The sequence below is a fragment of the Oncorhynchus masou genome, chromosome 11, assembly GCF_036934945.1.
Source record: "Oncorhynchus masou masou isolate Uvic2021 chromosome 11, UVic_Omas_1.1, whole genome shotgun sequence".
In the NCBI taxonomy this organism is placed as follows: domain Eukaryota; kingdom Metazoa; phylum Chordata; class Actinopteri; order Salmoniformes; family Salmonidae; genus Oncorhynchus; species Oncorhynchus masou.
This window is the reverse complement of record NC_088222.1, coordinates 9,302,780-9,322,779: the sequence shown is the minus strand read 5'-3', so window position 1 is coordinate 9,322,779 and position 20,000 is coordinate 9,302,780. Positions and strand designations below refer to the sequence as shown.

At 41.5% G+C, this 20,000-nt stretch overlaps 1 protein-coding gene across 4 annotated transcripts in view; it reads left to right on the top strand.

Annotated features, from left to right (window-relative positions):
* arhgap24 (Rho GTPase activating protein 24) overlaps positions 1-20,000 on the top strand; it is a 256,798-nt gene that overhangs the window by 209,803 nt on the left and 26,995 nt on the right. For all 4 annotated transcript variants that reach the window (XM_064977336.1, XM_064977335.1, XM_064977338.1 and 1 more), the window contains one exon: positions 10,289-10,411. In XM_064977336.1, the coding sequence (XP_064833408.1) occupies positions 10,289-10,411 (123 nt within the window). The remainder of the gene's footprint in view (positions 1-10,288; positions 10,412-20,000) is intronic.

Genomic DNA, 20,000 nt, shown 5'->3' with positions numbered 1-20,000 from the left:
CTGGTCCGTCAGTCGGTCAGTCAGACAATCCAATCCGCCAACAGATCTCCCCTGGAGAAAGGCCACGGAGAACAGAGAGGTGTAGTCCACGGACGCAAAGAGTGGATCCGGTCCGCCAACAGATCTCCCCTGGAGAAAGGCCATGAAGAACAGAGAGGTGTAGTCCACGGACGCAAAGAGTGGATCCGGTCCGCCAACAGATCTCCCCTGGAGAAAGGCCATGAAGAACAGAGAGGTGTAGTCCACGGACGCAAAGAGTGGATCCGGTCCGCCAACAGATCTCCCCTGGAGAAAGGCCATGAAGAACAGAGAGGTGTAGTCCACGGACGCAAAGAGTGGATCCGGTCCGCCAACAGATCTCCCTGGAGAAAGGCCACGAAGAACAGAGAGGTGTAGTCCACGGACGCAAAGAGTGGATCCGGTCCGCCAACAGATCTCCCCTGGAGAAAGGCCACGAAGAACAGAGAGGTGTAGTCCACGGACGCAAAGAGTGGATCCGGTCCGCCAATTGATCTCCCCTGGAGAAAGGCCATGAAGAACAGAGAGGTGTAGTCCACGGAAACAAAGAGTGGATCCGATCCTGGGTAAACTCTATGAGGCTACAAAACACACGTTTAGCGGCAACAAAATAAACGGAATAGAGAAGCGTCGGGAACTGAGGCTTGACCACATCCTCATTCACGTCTCCATCAAAAACCCCACTTTTGCGCAGCTGATGCTGGCTATTTATTTGGGAATTAAAGGGAAAGCGCCCTATTGGAAGGAGCTGCACTGAGATGGTTCAGAAACATTCAGGGCCGTCACAATTACACCCATGAGGCTACTAGGTCATTTGACTGCAGGAAATTCTTAAAAATAAAGTTAGTGTATTTCTTCTTGGAAATGTTTGTAATTTCAAGATAGCTAAACTATTTTCTTAAACTCTTGCCAGTGAGAGAATAAGCTAATGAAAGCTATTGGACAGGCTTAATTCTCTCACAAACTTCATCTGAAAGTTTCAGTATTGATTATTGGAAACCCAAGAACATGTTGTAGAACAGTAATCTCAGTAGGAAATATGCTAATATGATTTCCATTGCTAGCTAGCTAAATCAGTTGCCTAGTGACAATCATCTTTAAAACAATATTTTTATTAAAACAATAAGTTTTATTTAACTAGGCAAGTCAGTTAAGAACAAATTCATATTTACAATGATGGCTTACCGGGGAACAGTGGGTTAACTGCCTTGTTCAGGGGCAGAGCGATTTTTACCTTGTGAGATTGGGGATTTGATCAGCGCTCTAGCTGCTAGGCTACCTGCTGCCCCCCCCCCCAAAAATTGAAAAAAATTAAATAATAATAAATAAATATAAATACAAAATTATAAAAATAATACATAATAAGAATACACAATTAAAATAAATAGCATTTATAAATAAAATAAAAATTCTATAATTAATAATATTCTTAAAACATTCTAATAATCTTACAAACTATCTTATTGTTTTAACTTTTCAAGTTTTTGCATAAGAAGTGTTTTGTGAATCTGGTCACACTGCCACCAAGGGCACATGAGACACGCATGTCCTGATTTCACTAATTTGGTCATGGTCCTGGATCATCATTATTTTGTTGTTCCTGGATATATAGTTCATTAATCATCCATCAGGATACATATTTCACAATCAGAGCCAGTGAAAAACATGAAAAACATGGGCTTACTATGAGGATACCTGCTGAGCCAGGTAGAGGCAAAGGGAGGGAGAGCCAGGTAAAGGGAGGGAGGGAGAGCCAGGTAAAGGGAGGGAGGGAGAGAGAGCCAGGTAAAGGGAGGGAGGGAGAGCCAGGTAAAGGGAGGGAGGGAGAGCCAGGTAAAGGGAGGGAGGGAGAGCCAGGTAAAGGGAAGGAGGGAGAGCCAGGTAAAGGGAGGGAGGGAGAGCCAGGTAAAGGGAGGGAGGGACAGCCAGGTAAAGGGAGGGAGGGAGGGAGTGAGGGAGAGCCAGGGGTAAAGGGAGGAAGGTAGAGCCAGGTAAAGGGAGGGAGGGAGAGCCAGGTAAAGGGAGGGAGGGAGAGCCAGGTAAAGGGAGGGAGGGAGAGCCAGGTAAAGTGAGGGAGTGAGGGAGGGAGTGCCAGGTAAAGGGAGGGAGGGAGAGCCAGGTAAAGGGAAACTAGAGTGGGTTGGGAGAGGCGTGATGCTGTGAGCTTTATGGTTGTTAATTGACTGCTTTAGTTATTTTTTGTCTGGTTTTTCAAGACAGGTTGTCCTCGATGACTGAAAATGAATTTTTATGCCATTTACATTCCATTGAATTTGTTATTGTTCACTAGTAATATGTCTTGACTGTCACAGCAAGCCAAAACATTAGGAACACCTTCCTGGCATCCCGAGTGGCTCAGTGTTCTAAGGCATTGTACCGCAGTGCTTGATGCATCACTACAGAGCCGAGTTCGATCCCAGGCTGTGTCGCAGCCGGCTGCAACCGGAAGATCCATAAAGCAGTGCGTAAGAAGTGTTTTGTGCAGGGTCGTGTTTTGGAGGATGCATGGCTCTCAACCTTCGCCTCTCTGTAGTCCGTACGGGAGTAGCAGGGATGGGAAAAGACTACCTATATGGGAGAAAAGGGGGTAAAAAGTTTATTTTTATTTTTAAGAACACCTTAATGCCCAATATTGCCCTCAGATCAGCCTCAATTCGTCTGGGCATGGACTCTATAAGGTGTCAAAAGCATTCCACAGGGATGTTGGCTCGAGGTCGACCGATTATGATTTTTCAACGCCGATACCGATTATTGGAGGACCAAAAAAGCCGATACCGATTAATCGGACAATTATTATTATTTGTTTTATTTTATTTTTTATGTATTTGTAGTAATGACAATTACAACAATACTGAATGAACACTTATTTTAACTTAATATAACACATCAATAAAATCAATTTAGCCTCAAGTAAATAATGACACATGTTCAATTTGGTTTAAATAATGCAAAAACAAAGTGTTGGAGAAGAAAGTAAAAGTGCAATATGTGCCATGTAAGAAAGCTCCTTGCTCAGAACATGAGAACATATGAAAGCTGGTGGTTCCTTTTAACATGAGTCTTCAATATTCCCAGGTAAGAAGTTTTAGGTTGTAGTTATTATGGGAATTATAGGACTATATCCCTCTATACCATTTGTATTTAATTAACCGTTGACTATTGGATGATCTTATAGTCACTTTAGCATTGCCAGTGTAACAGTATAGCTTCCTTCCCTTTCCTCGCTCCTCCCTGGGCTCGAACCAGCAACACAACGACAATAGCCACCACATCGAAGCAGCATTACCCATGCAGAGCTAGGGAAACAACCACCCCAAGGCTCAGAGCGAGTGAAGTTTGAAACGCTATTAGCGAGAGTGCTGTTTGAATGAATGTTTGCGCCCCTGCTTCTGCCTACCACCGCTCAGTCAGATACTTGTATGCTTGTATGCTCAGTTAGATTATATGCAACACAGGACACGCTCGATAATATCAAGTAATATCAGCAACCATGTGTAGTTAACTAGTGATTATGATTGATTGTTTTTTATAAGATAAGTTTAATGCTAGCTAGCAACTTACCTTGGCTTACTGCATTTGCGTAACAGGCAGTCTCCTTGAGGAGTGCAACGAGAGAGAGGCAGGTCGTTATTGCGTTGGACGAGTTAGCTGTAAGGTTGCAAGATTGGCTCCCCCGAGCTGACAAGGTGAAAATCTGTCGCTTTGCCCTGAACGAGGCAGTTAACCCACCGTTTCTAGGCCGTCGTTGAAAATAAGAATGTGTTCTTAACTGACTTGCCAAGTTAAATAAAGATTAAATAAAGGTGTAAAAAAATATATAATAATTGACAAAAATACCGATTTCCGATTGTTATGAAAACTTGTAATCGGCCCTAATTAATCGGCCATTCCGATTAATCGGTCGATCTCTAATGTTGGCCCATGTTGACAACAATGCTTCCTACAGTTGTGTCAAGTTGGTTGGATGTCCTTTGGGTGGTGGACCATTCTTGATACACACGGGAAACTGTTGAGTGTGAAAAACCCAGCAGCGTTGCAGTTCTTGACACAAACCGGTGCGCCAGGCATCTACTACCATATCCCGTTCAAAGGCACTTACATCTTTTGTCTTGCCCATTCCCCCTTTGAATGGCACACATACAAATCATTTCTCAATTGTATCAAGGATAAAAAATCCTGGATTTAAAAAGTTACATCAATAAGGGATCAGAGCTTTCACCTGGATTCACCTGGTCAGTCTATGTAATGGAACGAACAGGTGTTCTTAATGTTTTGTACACTCAGTGTATATAAAGTTGAAGTCGGAAGTTCACATACACTTAGGTTGGAGTCATTAAAACTGTTTTTTCAACCACTCCACAAATTTCTTGTTAACAAACTATAGTTTTGGCAAGTCGGTTAGGACATCTACTTTGTGCATAACACAAGTAATTTTTCCAACAATTGTGTACAGACAGATTATTTCACTTATAATTCATGGTATCACAATTCAGGTGAGTCAGACGTTTACATACACTAAGTTGACTGTGCCTTTAAACAGCTTGGAAAATTTCAGAAAATTATTTAATGGCTTTAGAAGCTTCTGATAGGCTAATTGACATCATTTGAGTCAATTGGAGGTGTACGTGTGTATTTCAAAGCCTACCTTCAAACTCAGTGCCGCTTTGCTTGACATCATGAGAAAATTTTAGTTTTACAGTGTCATCATCCTGACTAAACACACGGGTTAGTTTACAGTGTCATCATCCTGACTAAACACACGGGTTAGATTACAGTGTCATCATCCTGACTAAACACACGGGTTAGTTTACAGTGTCATCATCCTGACTAAACACACTGGTTAGTTTACAGTGTCATCATCCTGACTAAACACACGGGTTAGTTTACAGTGTCATCATCCTGACTAAACACACTGGTTAGTTTACAGTGTCAAGATCCTGACTAAACACACGGGTTAGTTTACAGTGTCATCATCCTGACTAAACACACGGGTTAGTTTACAGTGTCATCATCCTGACTAAACACACTGGTTAGTTTACAGTGTCATCATCCTGACTAAACACACGGGTTAGTTTACAGTGTCATCATCCTGACTAAACACACTGGTTAGTTTACAGTGTCAAGATCCTGACTAAACACACGGGTTAGATTACAGTGTCATCATCCTGACTAAACACACGGGTTAGTTTACAGTGTCATCATCCTGACTAAACACACGGGTTAGTTTACAGTGTCATCATCCTGACTAAACACATGGGTTAGTTTACAGTGGCGGCAGGGTTGCCTAGTGGTTAGAGCGTTGGACTCGTTACTGAAAGGTTGCAAGTTCGAATCCCCGAGCTGACGAGGTACAAATCTGTCGTTCTGCCCCTTAACAGGCAGTTAACCCACTGTTCCTAGGCCGTCATTGAAAATAAGAATTTGTTCTTAACTGACTTGTCTAGTTAAATAAAGGTAAAATTAAATAAAAATCATCCTGACTAAACACACGGGTTAGTTTACAGACTAAACACACGGGTTAGTTTACAGACTAAACACACGGGTTAGTTTACAGACTAAACACACGGGTTAGTTTACAGACTAAACACACGGGTTAGTTTACAGACTAAACACACGGGTTAGTTTACAGACTAAACACACGGGTTAGTTTACAGACTAAACACACGGGTTAGTTTACAGACTAAACACACGGGTTAGTTTACAGACTAAACACACGGGTTAGTTTACAGACTAAACACACGGGTTAGTTTACAGACTAAACACACGGGTTAGTTTACAGACTAAACACACGGGTTAGTTTACAGACTAAACACACGGGTTAGTTTACAGACTAAACACACGGGTTAGTTTACAGACTAAACACACAGGTTAGTTTACAGACTAAACACACGGGTTAGTTTACAGACTAAACACACGGGTTAGTTTACAGACTAAACACACGGGTTAGTTTACAGACTAAACACACAGGTTAGTTTACAGACTAAACACACGGGTTAGTTTACAGACTAAACACACGGGTTAGTTTACAGACTAAACACACGGGTTAGTTTACAGACTAAACACACGGGTTAGTTTACAGACTAAACACACGGGTTAGTTTACAGACTAAACACACGGGTTAGTTTACAGACTAAACACACGGGTTAGTTTACAGTGTCATGATCCTGACTAAACACACGGGTTAGTTTACAGACTAAACACACGGGTTAGTTTACAGACTAAACACACGGGTTAGATTACAGTGTCATGATCCTGACTAAACACACGGGTTAGTTTACAGACTAAACACACGGGTTAGTTTACAGTGTCATGATCCTGACTTAACACATGGGTTAGTTTACAGTGTCATCATCCTGACTAAACACACGGGTTAGATTACAGACTAAACACACGGGTTAGTTTACAGTGTCATGATCCTGACTAAACACACGGGTTAGTTTACAGTGTCATCATCCTGACTAAACACACGGGTTAGTTTACAGTGGCGGCAGGGTTGCCTAGTGGTTAGAGCGTTGGACTCGTTACTGAAAGGTTGCAAGTTCGAATCCCCAAGCTGACAAGGTACAAATCTGTCGTTCTGCCCCTGAACAGGCAGTTAACCCACTGTTCCTAGGCCGTCATTGAAAATAAGAATTTGTTCTTAACTGACTTGTCTAGTTAAATAAAGGTAAAATTAAATAAAAATCATCCTGACTAAACACACGGGTTAGTTTACAGACTAAACACACGGGTTAGTTTACAGACTAAACACACGGGTTAGTTTACAGACTAAACACACGGGTTAGTTTACAGACTAAACACACGGGTTAGTTTACAGACTAAACACACGGGTTAGTTTACAGACTAAATACACGGGTTAGTTTACAGACTAAACACACGGGTTAGTTTACAGACTAAACACACGGGTTAGTTTACAGACTAAACACACGGGTTAGTTTACAGACTAAACACACGGGTTAGATTACAGTGTCATGATCCTGACTTAACACATAGGTTAGTTTACAGACTAAACACACGGGTTAGTTTACAGTGTCATGATCCTGACTTAACACATGGGTTAGTTTACAGTGTCATGATTCTGACTTAACACACGGGTTAGATTACAGTGTCATGATCCTGACTTAACACATAGGTTAGTATTCATGCTGCAGTTCTATAAATACATTGTTAATCGCTGACACAGCGATATCTCCTGCTGGATGAAAATCAATGGAGAGAATGGAAGAGGTCTCTGGGGAGAGGTGTAGACAGCACCAACCACATTCATAATTTAGTCTGTGCCCAATAATTTCTCTGTTAATAACTACTAGGCTACATCTCCAAGCAGACTTCAACAAGATTCGTACAAGATCTCTATCTGGAGAATGTCATTTGACTGGTCCCAGGTTTACAGTACGCATTTCCACGAGGGGATTGGCTGGTAGACAGGTCTGTTACTGTTGTCACGGTAATAAGAGTGTTGCATCTGGAAGCTTAGTCAAGCCCCTTCAAGCCCTCCAACGACATGTATCAAATGTCTAAGTGAGTGTTTTAGAGCCGTTTTCCACAGAGAGCCCGATACGGGATACTCAGCCAGCCCTAGGGGAAAATAAGGGAGTGGCTATCATATACACTACATTACGGTAGTATCTTGTTTTCACTGCATTACGGTATTATCTTATATACACTACATTACGGTAGTATCTTATATACACTACATTACGGTAGTATCTTGTATACACTACATTACGGTAGTATCTTGTATACACGACATTTCGGTATTATCTTGTATACACTGCACAACGGTATTATCTTATGTACACTACATTACGGTAATATATGATATACACTACATTACGGTAGTATCTTAAATACACTACATTACGGTAGTATCTTATATACACTACATTACGGTAGTATCTTATATACACTACATTACGGTAGTATCGTGTATACACTGCATTACGGTATTATCTTATATACACTACATTACGGTAATATCTTGTATACACTACATTACGGTAGTATCTTGTTTTCACTACATTACGCTATTATCTTATATACACTACATTACGGTAGTATCTTGTATACACTGCATTACGGTATTATCTTATATACACTACATTACGGTAATATATGATATACACTACATTACGGTAGTATCTTAAATACACTACATTACGGTAGTATCTTATATACACTACATTACGGTAGTATCTTGTATACACTGCATTACGGTATTATCTTATATACACTACATTACGGTATTATCTTATATACACTACATTACGGTAGTATCTTAAATACACTACATTAAGGTAGTATCTTGTATACACTGCATTACGGTATTATCTTATATACACTACATTACGGTAGTATCTTAAATACACTACATTACGGTAGTATCTTGTATACACTGCATTACGGTATTATCTTAAATACACTACATTACGGTAGTATCTTGTATACACTGCATTATGGTATTATCTTATATACACTACATTACGGTAATATATGATATACACTACATTACGGTAGTATCTTAAATACACTACATTACGGTAGTATCTTATATACACTACATTACGGTAGTATCTTAAGCTATTATTGTGGACAGACAGTTAGACCATAGACAGTGTTGGTGTGATTATCAGGCCATAGACAGTGTTGGTGTGATTATCAGGCCATAGACAGTGTTGGTGTGATTATCAGGCCATAGACAGTGTTGGTGTGATTATCAGGCCATAGACAGTGTTGGTGTGATTATCAGGCCATAGACAGTGTTGGTGTGATTATCAGGCCATAGACAGTGTTGGTGTGATCAGGCCATAGACAGTGTTGGTGTGATAATCAGGCCATAGACAGTGTTGGTGTGATTATCAGTCCATAGACAGTGTTGGTGTGATTATCAGGCCATAGACAGTGTTGGTGTGATTATCAGGCCATAGACAGTGTTGGTGTGATTATCAGGCCATAGACAGTGTTGGTGTGATTATCAGGCCATAGACAGTGTTGGTGTGATTATCAGGCCATAGACAGTGTTGGTGTGATTATCAGGCCATAGACAGTGTTGGTGTGATTATCAGGCCATAGACAGTGTTGGTGTGATTATCAGGCCATAGACAGTGTTGGTGTGATTATCAGGCCATAGACAGTGTTGGTGTGATTATCAGGCCATAGACAGTGTTGGTGTGATAATCAGGCCATAGACAGTGTTGGTGTGATTATCAGGCCATAGACAGTGTTGGTGTGATTATCAGGCCATAGACAGTGTTGGTGTGATTATCAGGCCATAGACAGTGTTGGTGTGATTATCAGGCCATAGACAGTGTTGGTGTGATCAGGCCATAGACAGTGTTGGTGTGATTATCAGGCCATAGACAGTGTTGGTGTGATTATCAGGCCATAGACAGTGTTGGTGTGATTATCAGGCCATAGACAGTGTTGGTGTGATTATCAGGCCATAGACAGTGTTGGTGTGATTATCAGGCCATAGACAGTGTTGGTGTGATTATCAGGCCATAGACAGTGTTGGTGTGATTATCAGGCCATAGACATCTGGTCTGTCTGAAAGGCATTCTCCTGGTGCGTGAGACTGAGAGCCCTTGATGTTACAAACACACACACACACACACACACACACACACACACACACACACACACACACACACACACACACACACACACACACACACACTCTGAGACTGTGAAAGCCCTTGATGTTTGTGTCTGTCCGCACCTTGATTTTGTCAGCCCTTGGGGCGTCAATGACCCCCTCTAAGTCACACTGTAATTACAGACCATTATAACACCACAGACACAGACCCACTTCCGAAAAGCATCTGTTTGGCTGACACTGTTATTATTGAATAAGTAATTTACTGTGGTTTTGACAATTTATTGTGTTCTTATTATGTTAGTAATGTTATAGCAGATGATAACTGTTATTATCGTACCCTACCATTTTTAATGTTTTCGAATGATAAAAAAAAAAAAGAAACTATGCATTCTATGCGTCCATGTCAAAGGAGGTTGGTGGTACCTTAATTCGGGAGGATGGTCTAGTGGAATGGTCAAAATAAACAAAACACATGGTTTCCATGGTTTCCAGGTGTTTGATGCCATTCCATTCGCTCTGTTTCAGCCGTTATTGTGAGCCGTCCTCCCCTCAGCAGCCTCCACTGTACCATGTGGTTTCCATGGAGACATTTTGACCTCTTCGGTCCCGGTCAAGTCTTCATGTTTTACTCACACTTTGTTTTTCCTTCATTCTGCTCTTCCTTCCTTGCAGGAGGAGACAGGGAGCGGATGACAGCAAATCATGAGACATACCTTCTTATGGCCAGCACCCAGAATGACATGGAGGATTGGGTGAAGACCATACGCAGGGTCATATGGGCCCCATTTGGTGGAGGTTAGTACACAGGGTCATATGGGCCCCATTTGGTGGAGGTTAGTACACAGGGTCATATGGGCCCCATTTGGTGGAGGTTAGTACACAGGGTCATATGGGCCCCATTTGGTGGAGGTTAGTACATAGTGTCATATGGGCCCCATTTGGTGGAGGTTAGTACACAGGGTCATATGGGCCCCATTTGGTGGAGGTTAGTACACAGTGTCATATGGGCCCCATTTGGTGGAGGTTAGTACACAGTGTCATATGGGCCCCATTTGGTGGAGGTTAGTACACAGTGTCGTATGGGCCCCATTTGGTGGAGGTTAGTTAGTGCACCCATGATGCATGCGTTTCAGTCCAATACTAGACTAGACTAGACTGTGACTGGCTCTATACGTTGTTTTTTAGCACAATAAATCATTATTATCAGTAGGCCATGTCTCAGTGATTAACACTATAGTGTCATTATTATGAGTAGGCCATGTCTCAGTGATTAACACTATAGTGTCATTATTATCAGTAGGCCATGTCTCAGTGAATGAACATATGGTGCTACTTGTCATTCCATCTGGAGGCTGGAGTTGAATGTCTTGTCAAAAATAAAGCAAAGCACATTCAACTCTGCGTTTGTTAAGGAAACATTTGATCTCTGAATCAACAACACAGATCGTGTGTTACTATGTGCTAATCGTATGCTCTAACACACACACAGACACGCGCGTACACACACACACACCAGTGTTGATTTCGTCAACAAAAATCATGACTCAGCAAATTTTTTGTGGTAGTTGATGAGACCGTAATTGACAAAATAGACCCCCCAAAAATATAACTAACAAATTATTTTTCATTTCATTTCACTAAAATGAGACATGACGAAATTATCGCTGTCCAGTGGACTGGACAAGAGTGTTTGGAGAGATTAATAGATTTTCATCGACAATCACAATTAATATTAGCAGCACAGATGCACCGTGCAGTTCTTGATTCTAGTCCTTACCATTCATAAAATATGACCCATAATACCATTCATAAAATATGACCCATAATACCATTAAGAAAATATTACCCATAATACCATTCATAAAATATGACCCATAATACCATTAAGAAAATATTACCCATAATACCATTAAGAAAATATTACCCATAATACCATTAAGAAAATATTACCCATAATACCATTTAAAAAATATTACCCATAATACCATTCAAAAAATATGACCCATAATACCATTCAAAAAATATGACCCATAATACCATTCAAAAATATTACCCATAATACCATTCAAAAAATATTACCCATAATACCATTCAAAAAATATTACCCATAATACCATTCAAAAAATATGACCCATAATACCATTCATAAAATATGACCCATATTACCGGCACAACGTTTTTCTCCGTTCTATCGTGCATTGGCAGGCCGTAAACAAGGCTACATGCGGAACAGACCGTTAACCATTTGTTTAGGCTACACATTGTTCAGTCACGTTACCTCGTTAGCTAGCTATAGCTAACAACCTGGGGCATGTCGTTCAACAGGATGCAACGTAAGGACTTGGGACTCGATTTCAGACTCAAGGTTTAGTGGCTCGACTACATCACCTGGCAAAACAATCATTAACTCACGTTATACTTTTGGACACCAATGTTGCTGAGGGTTCTGTCGAATATTGATGAGTCAGTGATTTATGTTTACTATAGGTTAAATGAGACAATACAAATGTGATGTGACTAAAATTAAAGGGCATTCAGTTGACTAAAATTGCCCACAGTTTTTGTCATTTTGACAAAATCTATAATGACTAAATGATAATGAAAATGACTAAATCATTATTCAAATTATATTTTAGTCAAAAAAGTCAAATTTACAACTGCACACACACACACACACACACACACACACACACACACACACACACACACACACACACACTGCACCCTCAGCACACAGCCTCCTATACAGGAGGGCCTCCTTTGACATATTGCTGCAGTGGGACACACACACACACACAGACTGAGACTGAGGCTATTGGAGAGATAATACCCTAGAGATGCGATTAAAATTGTGGGTCATGTTCTGTTTGGTCAGCCGGGTACTGTAGAGGCAGGGAGTTTGCTTAACCAAAGGGTTTGGCCAAGGATAGCGTCAGTAGCTGTTCAGTAGCTGTTCAGTAGCTGCCCACACCAATCAATCAATCAAATGTATTTATAAAGCCCTTTTTACATCAGCCGATGTCACAAAGGGCTGTACAGAAACTCAGCCTAAAACCCCAAACAGCAAGTAATGCAGATGTAGAAGCACGGTGGCTAGGAAAAACTCCCTAGAAAGACCAGAACCTAGGAAGAAACCTAGAGAGGAACCAGGCTCTGAGGGATGGCCAATCTTCTTCTGGCTGTGCCGGTTGGTGATTAGAACAGAACATGGCCAACGTTCGTAGATGACCAGCAGGGTCAGATAATAATAATCACAGTGGTTGTAGAGTGTGCAACATAGAGGTCATTTAGAGTTAGAGACAGCGGTTCATCGCTCCAGTGCCTTTCCGTTCACCTGCACACCTCTGGGCCAGACTACACTCTATCATAAGACCTACTGAAGAGATGAGTCTTCAATAAAGACTTAAAGGTCGCGACCGAGTCTGCATCTCTCACATGGATAGGCAGCCCATTCCATAAAAATTTAATTATATAGGAGAAAGTCCTGCCTCCAGCTGTTTGCTTAGAAATTCTAGGGACAGTAAGGAGGCCTGCGTCCTGTGACCGTAGCGTACGTGTAGGTATGTACGGCAGGACCAAATTGGAAAGATAGGTAGGAGCAAGCCCATGTAATGCTCAGTTAGGTTAGCAGTAAAACCTTGACATTATTCCTAGCCTTAACAGGAAGCCAGTGTAGAGAGACTAGCACTTTTGGTTCTAGTCAAGATTCTAGCATCCGTGTTTAGCACTAACTGAAGACTATTTAGTGCTTTATCCGGGTAACTGGAAAGTAGAGCATTGCAGTAGTCTAATCTATAAGTGACAAAAGCATAGATACATTTTTCTGCACAATTTTTGGACACAAACTTTCAGATTTTTTCAATGTTACGAAGATAGAAAAAAGCATATTCTTGATATGTTCGTCAAAAGAGAGATCAGGGTCTAGAGTAATGCCGAGGTCCTTCACAGTTTTATTTGAGATGACTGTACAACCATCAATATTAATTGTCAGATCCAACAGAGGATCTCTTTGTTTCTTGGGACCTAGAGCTAGCATCTCTGTTTTGTCTGAGTTTAAAAGTAAAACATTTGCCGCCTTCCACTTCCTTATGTCTGAAACACAGGCTTCCGAAATGTACAGTTGATTTGTCAGAAGACAAACCATCCACAGATACAAACTGATATCTTTCCAAAAGATAAGATCTAAACCAGGCCAGAATTTGTCCGTGTAGACCAATTTGGGTTTCCAATCTCTCCAAAAGAATGTGGTGATCGATGGTATCAAAAGCAGCACTAAGGTCTAGGAGCACGAGGACAGATGTAGAGCCTCGGTCCGATGCCATTAAAATGTCATTTACCACCTTCACAAGTGTAGTCTCAGTGCTATGACGGGGTCTAAAACCAGACTGAAACGTTTTGTATACATTGTTTGTCTTCAGGAAGGTAGTGAGTTACTGCACAACAGCTTTTAACATTTATTTTGAGACGAATGGGAGATTCGATATAGGCCGATATTTTTTTATATTTTCTGGGTTTGGCTTTTTCCAGAGAGGCTTTATTACTGCCACTTTTAGTGAGTTTGGTACACATCCGGTGGATAGGGAGCTGTTTATTATGTTCAACATAGAAGGGCCAAGCACAGGAAGCAGCTCTTTCAGTAGTTTAGTTGGAATAAGGTCCAGTATGCAGTTTGCAGGTTTAGAGGCCAAGACTATTTTCATCACTGTGTCAAGAGATATAGGATTAAAAAACCTGAGTGTCTCCCTTGATCCAAGGTCCTGGCAGAGTTGTGCAGACTCAGGACAACTGAGCTTTGGAGGAATACCTAGATTTAAAGAGGAGTCTGTAATTTGCTTTCTAATGATCATGATCTTTTCCTCAAAGAAGTTCATGAATGTATCACTGCTGAAGTGAAAGCCAAGCTCTCTTGGGGAATGCTGCTTTTTAGTTAGCTTTGCAACAGTATCAAAAATACATTTTGGATTGTTCTTATTCTCCTCAATTCGGTTGGAAAAATAGGATGATCGAGTAGCAGTGAGGGCTCTTCGATTCTTTCCAAGCTAGTCAGAAGACTTCCAGTTTGACTTCCTGTATACCAGGGAGCTAGTTTCTTATGACAAATGTTTTTTGTTTTTAGGGGTGCGACTGCATCTAGGGTACTACACAAGGTTAAATTTAGTTCCCCAGTTAGGTGGTTAACCAATTTTTGTACTCTGACGTCCTTGGGTAGGTGGAGGAAGTCTGGAAGAGCATCTAGGAATCTTTGGGTTGCCCGAGAATTTATAGCACGGCTTTTGATCCTTGGTTGGGGTCTGAGCAGATTATTTGTTACGATTGCAAACATAATAAAATGGTGAATATTAAAGTCACCAAAATTTGAATATTACCTGCCATGACTACAAGGTCCGATAGGAATTCAGGGAACTCAGTGAGGAACACTGTATACGGCCCAGGAGGCCTGTAAACAGTAGCTATAAAAAGTGATTGAGTAGACTGCGTAGATTTCATGACTAGAAGCTCAAAAGAGGAAAACACAGTCAATTGTTATTTTTTTGTAAATTTAAATTTTCTATCGTAAATGTTAGCAACACCTCCGCCTTTGCGGGATGGCGGGAGATATGGTCACTAGTGTAACCAGGAGGAGAGGCCTCATTTAACACAGTAAATTAATCAGGCTTAAGCCATGTTTCAGTCAGGCCAATCACATCAAGATTATGATCAGTGATTTGTTCATTGACTATAACTGCCTTTGAAGTGAGGGATCTGACATTAAGTAGCCCTATTTTGAGATGTGAGAGATCACAATCTCTGTCAATAATAGCAGGAATGGAGGAGGTCTTTATTCCAATGAGATTGCTAAGGCGATCACCGCCATGTTTAGTTTTGCCCAACCTTGGTCGAGGCACAGACATGGTCTCAATGGGGATAGCTGAGCTGACCACACTGACCACACTGACTAGACTCCACTAAGCTGGCAGGGTGGCTAACAGGGGGGTAGACATGACACCTAGATAGAGAAGTTCTCTCTTACTCTGGAAAATGTGCTTTTATGATTTGTTACCAACTGGTGGTTAATTTGTGGAGATGAGGTGGTGATTAAAATCCATTTTGTTACATGTATTCCTCATCAATCTTTATGATCTGATACTAAGCTAATGAACATTAGTGCAATTTACTAGCACCTCATGTGGGGGTCTCCTTTTGTGTTCCAACTCGCGCGTGTGTGTCCTGAGTGTATCCCGGCTGGGTAAGAACCCACTCACCAAACTGTGTAGTTTTTAGTAGCCAGCCAGCCAAGCACTCCCCAAGGGCGGTCTTAGGAAGATGGAGTTCCATCCAATGAGACCAGGTACTCTGTGGGCTTTTACCTGTCCTGTGTGATATTACTGTGCCTCAAGGTCAAAGGTCACCAGGTCAGCCAGGTACAATATCACATCAACCCAAAAAGGTGTAGCGATTCCATGATGGTCAAGACAGGGCCACCCAACCCCTTAAGCACATGTGTTGCTCTCTATATCCTATCATTATCTTGGTCAATCTTTTTATCTATTATTTATTAATTATTTATCTATGCTATCTTTCTCTATGCTATCTTTCTCTATGCTATCTTTATTTTGGTCTATCTTTCTCTATGCTATCTTTCTCTATGCTATCTTTCTCTATGCTATCTTTCTCTATGCTATCTTTATCTATGCTATCTTTATTTTGGTCTATCTTTCTCTATGCTATCTTTATCTATACTATATTTATCTTGGTCTATTTTTATCTATGCTATCTTTCTCTTGGTCTATCTATCTTTATTGCTATCTTTCTCGATGCTATCTTTCTCTATGCTATCTTTATTGTTATCTTTATCTATGCTATCTTTCTCTTGGTCTATCCTTCTCTATGCTATCTTTCTATTTGCTATCTTTATTGCTATCTTTCTCTATGCTATCTTTCTCTTGGTCTATCTTTATCTATGCTATCTTTCTCTTGGTCTATCTATCTTTATTGCTATCTTTCTCTATGCTATCTTTATCTATGCTATCTTTCTCTTAGTCTATCCTTCTCTATGCTATCTTTCTCTATGCCATCTTTATTTCTATCTTTATCAATGCTATCTTTCTCTTGGTCTATCCCTCTCTATGTTATCTTTATCTTGGTCTATCTTAGTCTGTGCTATCTTTATCTTGGTCTATCTTAATCTGTGCTATCTTTATCTTGGTCTATCTTAATCTGTGCTATCTTTATCTTGGTCTATCTTAGTCTGTGCTATCTTTCTCTTGGTCTATCCTTCTCTATGCTATCTTTATCTTGGTCTATCTTAGTCTGTGCTATCTTTATCTTGGTCTATCTTAGTCTGTGCTATCTTTATCTTGGTCTATCTTAGTCTGTGCTATCTTTATGTTGGTCTATCTTAGTCTGTGCTATCTTTATGTTGGTCTATCTTAGTCTGTGCTATCTTTATGTTGGTCTATCTTAGTCTGTGCTATCTTTATCTTGGTCTATCTTAGCCTGTGCTATCTTTATGTTGGTCTATCTTAGCCTGTGCTATCTTTATGTTGGTCTATCTTAGCCTGTGCTATCTTTCTCTTGGTCTATCTTAGTCTGTGCTATCTTTATGTTGGTCTATCTTAGTCTGTGCTATCTTTCTCTTGGTCTATCTTAACCTGTGCTATCTTTATGTTGGTCTATCTTTCTCTATGTGTTGGTGTTTCCATCTTTTCCATTCATTGGCATTGTTCTCTCTGCTGATATCTCTGTCTATGATTAGTTCTCTATGTTCAGCTGTAAAGTATAGGGACTTGAATAATTATCTTTAATTTACATTCCTTCGATTGAACTTTAGTCTGAAAAATGTCAAGCCTTTATTATACTTGAAACTAGCGTTATTTTTCATTGTTTGGAATATTTTTCTAAAGATCTTGATATTTTAGAAAAGGTCCTCTTTGTAAGGACGAAATGCACAATGATCGAATACATTACTATCCTGTGAAATGTTTACTGCTACTGACAGTTCTTCTTCTACCCTCTCTGCTGTGTTTAAATGTGAATGTATGTTGCACACCATTTACCGGGCTATTCTGTAGACATGCTGTGTGTTGGATAATAGTACCTTTTCTGGCTCTGGGAAAATAGTCGTCATTTCATGTTGACAATATGTGAGGAATTTCCCTTGTACTCTCATCCACAGCCAGGAGAGACGACTGTCTGACTGTAGTTTTTTATTTGTATAGTTTATCCTTCGTTAGTCAGTACCACTTCTAAGAGTGTGTGTTCTTTGATTAGCTCTTGTGGGATCAAACGCCTGTGAAGAATATTTGTACAATTACATGATTTACAGACCCCCTGGATCCAGTTCCCACAGAGCAGAGAGAGGAGAAAATCAAATCAAATTGTATTGGTCACATACAGATATTTAGCAGATGTAATTCTGGGTGTAGTGAAATGCTTGTTCCTAGCTCCAACAGTGCAGTAACATCTAACAATACACAACAATACACACACATCTAAAAAGGAAAATTATGGAAATAAGAAATATAGAAAAATTAGGATGAGCAATGTCGGACTCCGGAGTATAAATATATATGTGATGGGATGTATAGATATTATGAATAGAATAGAATATGTATTATATCTGAAGAATAGAATAGTATATGTACAGCAATAGTTAAATAGGATAAGCCTTGACTAGAATACAGCATGTACTTATGAAGTGGGTAAAACAGTAAACATTATTCAAGTGACCAGTCAGTCTCTGGGTCCCGGCTATGATGCACTTCCTTCTGGATGGTAGCCGGATGAACAGGCCTTGATGATCTTCTTTGACTTCCTGTGACCCCGGGTGCTGTAGATGTCCTGGAGGCCAGGCAGCGTGCCCTCAGTGATGCGATGTGCAAACCGCACCATCCTCTGGAGAGCTCTGCGGTTGAGGGCGGTGCAGTTGCCGTACCAGGCGGTGATACAGCCTGACAGGATGCTCTCAATGGTGCATCTGTAAAAGTTTGTGAGGGACTTAGGGGCCAAGGCAAGGTTGAAGAGGCGCTGTTGCACCTTCTTCACCACACTGTCTGAGTGGGTGGACCATTTTACATTGTCAGTGATGTGTACGCCGAGGAACTTTAAGCTTTTTTCCACCTTCTCCACTGCGGCCCTGTTGATGTGAATGGTTGCGTGCTCCCTCTGCCGTCTCCTGAAGTCCACGATCAGCTCCTTCATTTTGTTGACGTTGAGGGAGAGGTTGTTTTCCTGGCACCACTCCACCAGGGCCCTCACCTCTTCCCTGTCGGCTGTTTCGCAACTGGGAGAATAATGTAATATAAAGCTTTCTATTGTAGAGAGACCACTCAAACACACACCACTCAAACAAATAGCTCCAATATGCTGAGAGAGAGGAGCTATGGCCAACTGGAGACTATCCGTCCTCAGGATAGTATCAGACAAAATAGTCTAACGGCATTGAGCTCTTGGCTTTAGATGAAAGGAATGAGGTGGACCAGCCGGTACCTTTTTCTGTACCACCAACTGACTTTTGCTCTGTCCGGAGTACCCCTGAGGTACCCCCTCGTGTGCATCTGACCAGTAAGTCGATGGTCTCATGAGTCTTCTACAGTACCCCCTGTGTACCCCAGGATATTTGTAGCAAACAGAGTGAGCAGTGGCTCGAACAAGAGCCACGATCTTAAATGTTAATGCATTTGGGAATAGAATGTGTTTTTCTCACAGTCGTTCGCACCCAGACTTCCACAGCAAGGAGACCAAACTCTTCCCACTCCTGAGGACTGATAAGCCTGCAGACTGATACTCCCGAGGACAGATACTCCCGAGGACAGATACTCCCAAGGACAGATACTCCCGAGGACAGATACTCCTGAGGATAGATACTCCCGAGGACAGATACTCCCGAGGACAGATACTCCCGAGGACAGATACTCCCGAGGATAGATACTCCCGAGGACAGATACTCCCGAGGACAGATACTCCCGAGGACAGATACTCCCGAGGACAGATACTCCCGAGGACAGATACTCCCGAGGACTGATACTCCCGAGGACAGATACTCCCGAGGACAGATACTCCCGAGGACAGATACTCCCGAGGACCGATACTCCCGAGGACCGATACTCCCGAGGACCGATACTCCCGAGGACCGATACTCCCGAGGACAGATACTCCCGAGGACAGATACTCCCGAGGACAGATACTCCCGAGGACAGATACTCCCGAGGACAGATACTCCCGAGGACAGATACTCCCGAGGACAGATACTCCCGAGGACAGATACTCCCGAGGACAGATACTCCCGAGGACAGATAAGCCTGCAGACTGATACTCCCGAGGACAGATACTCCCGAGGACTGATACTCCCGAGGACAGATACTCCCGAGGACTCATACTCCCGAGGGCTTTGGCTCAGTCAAGA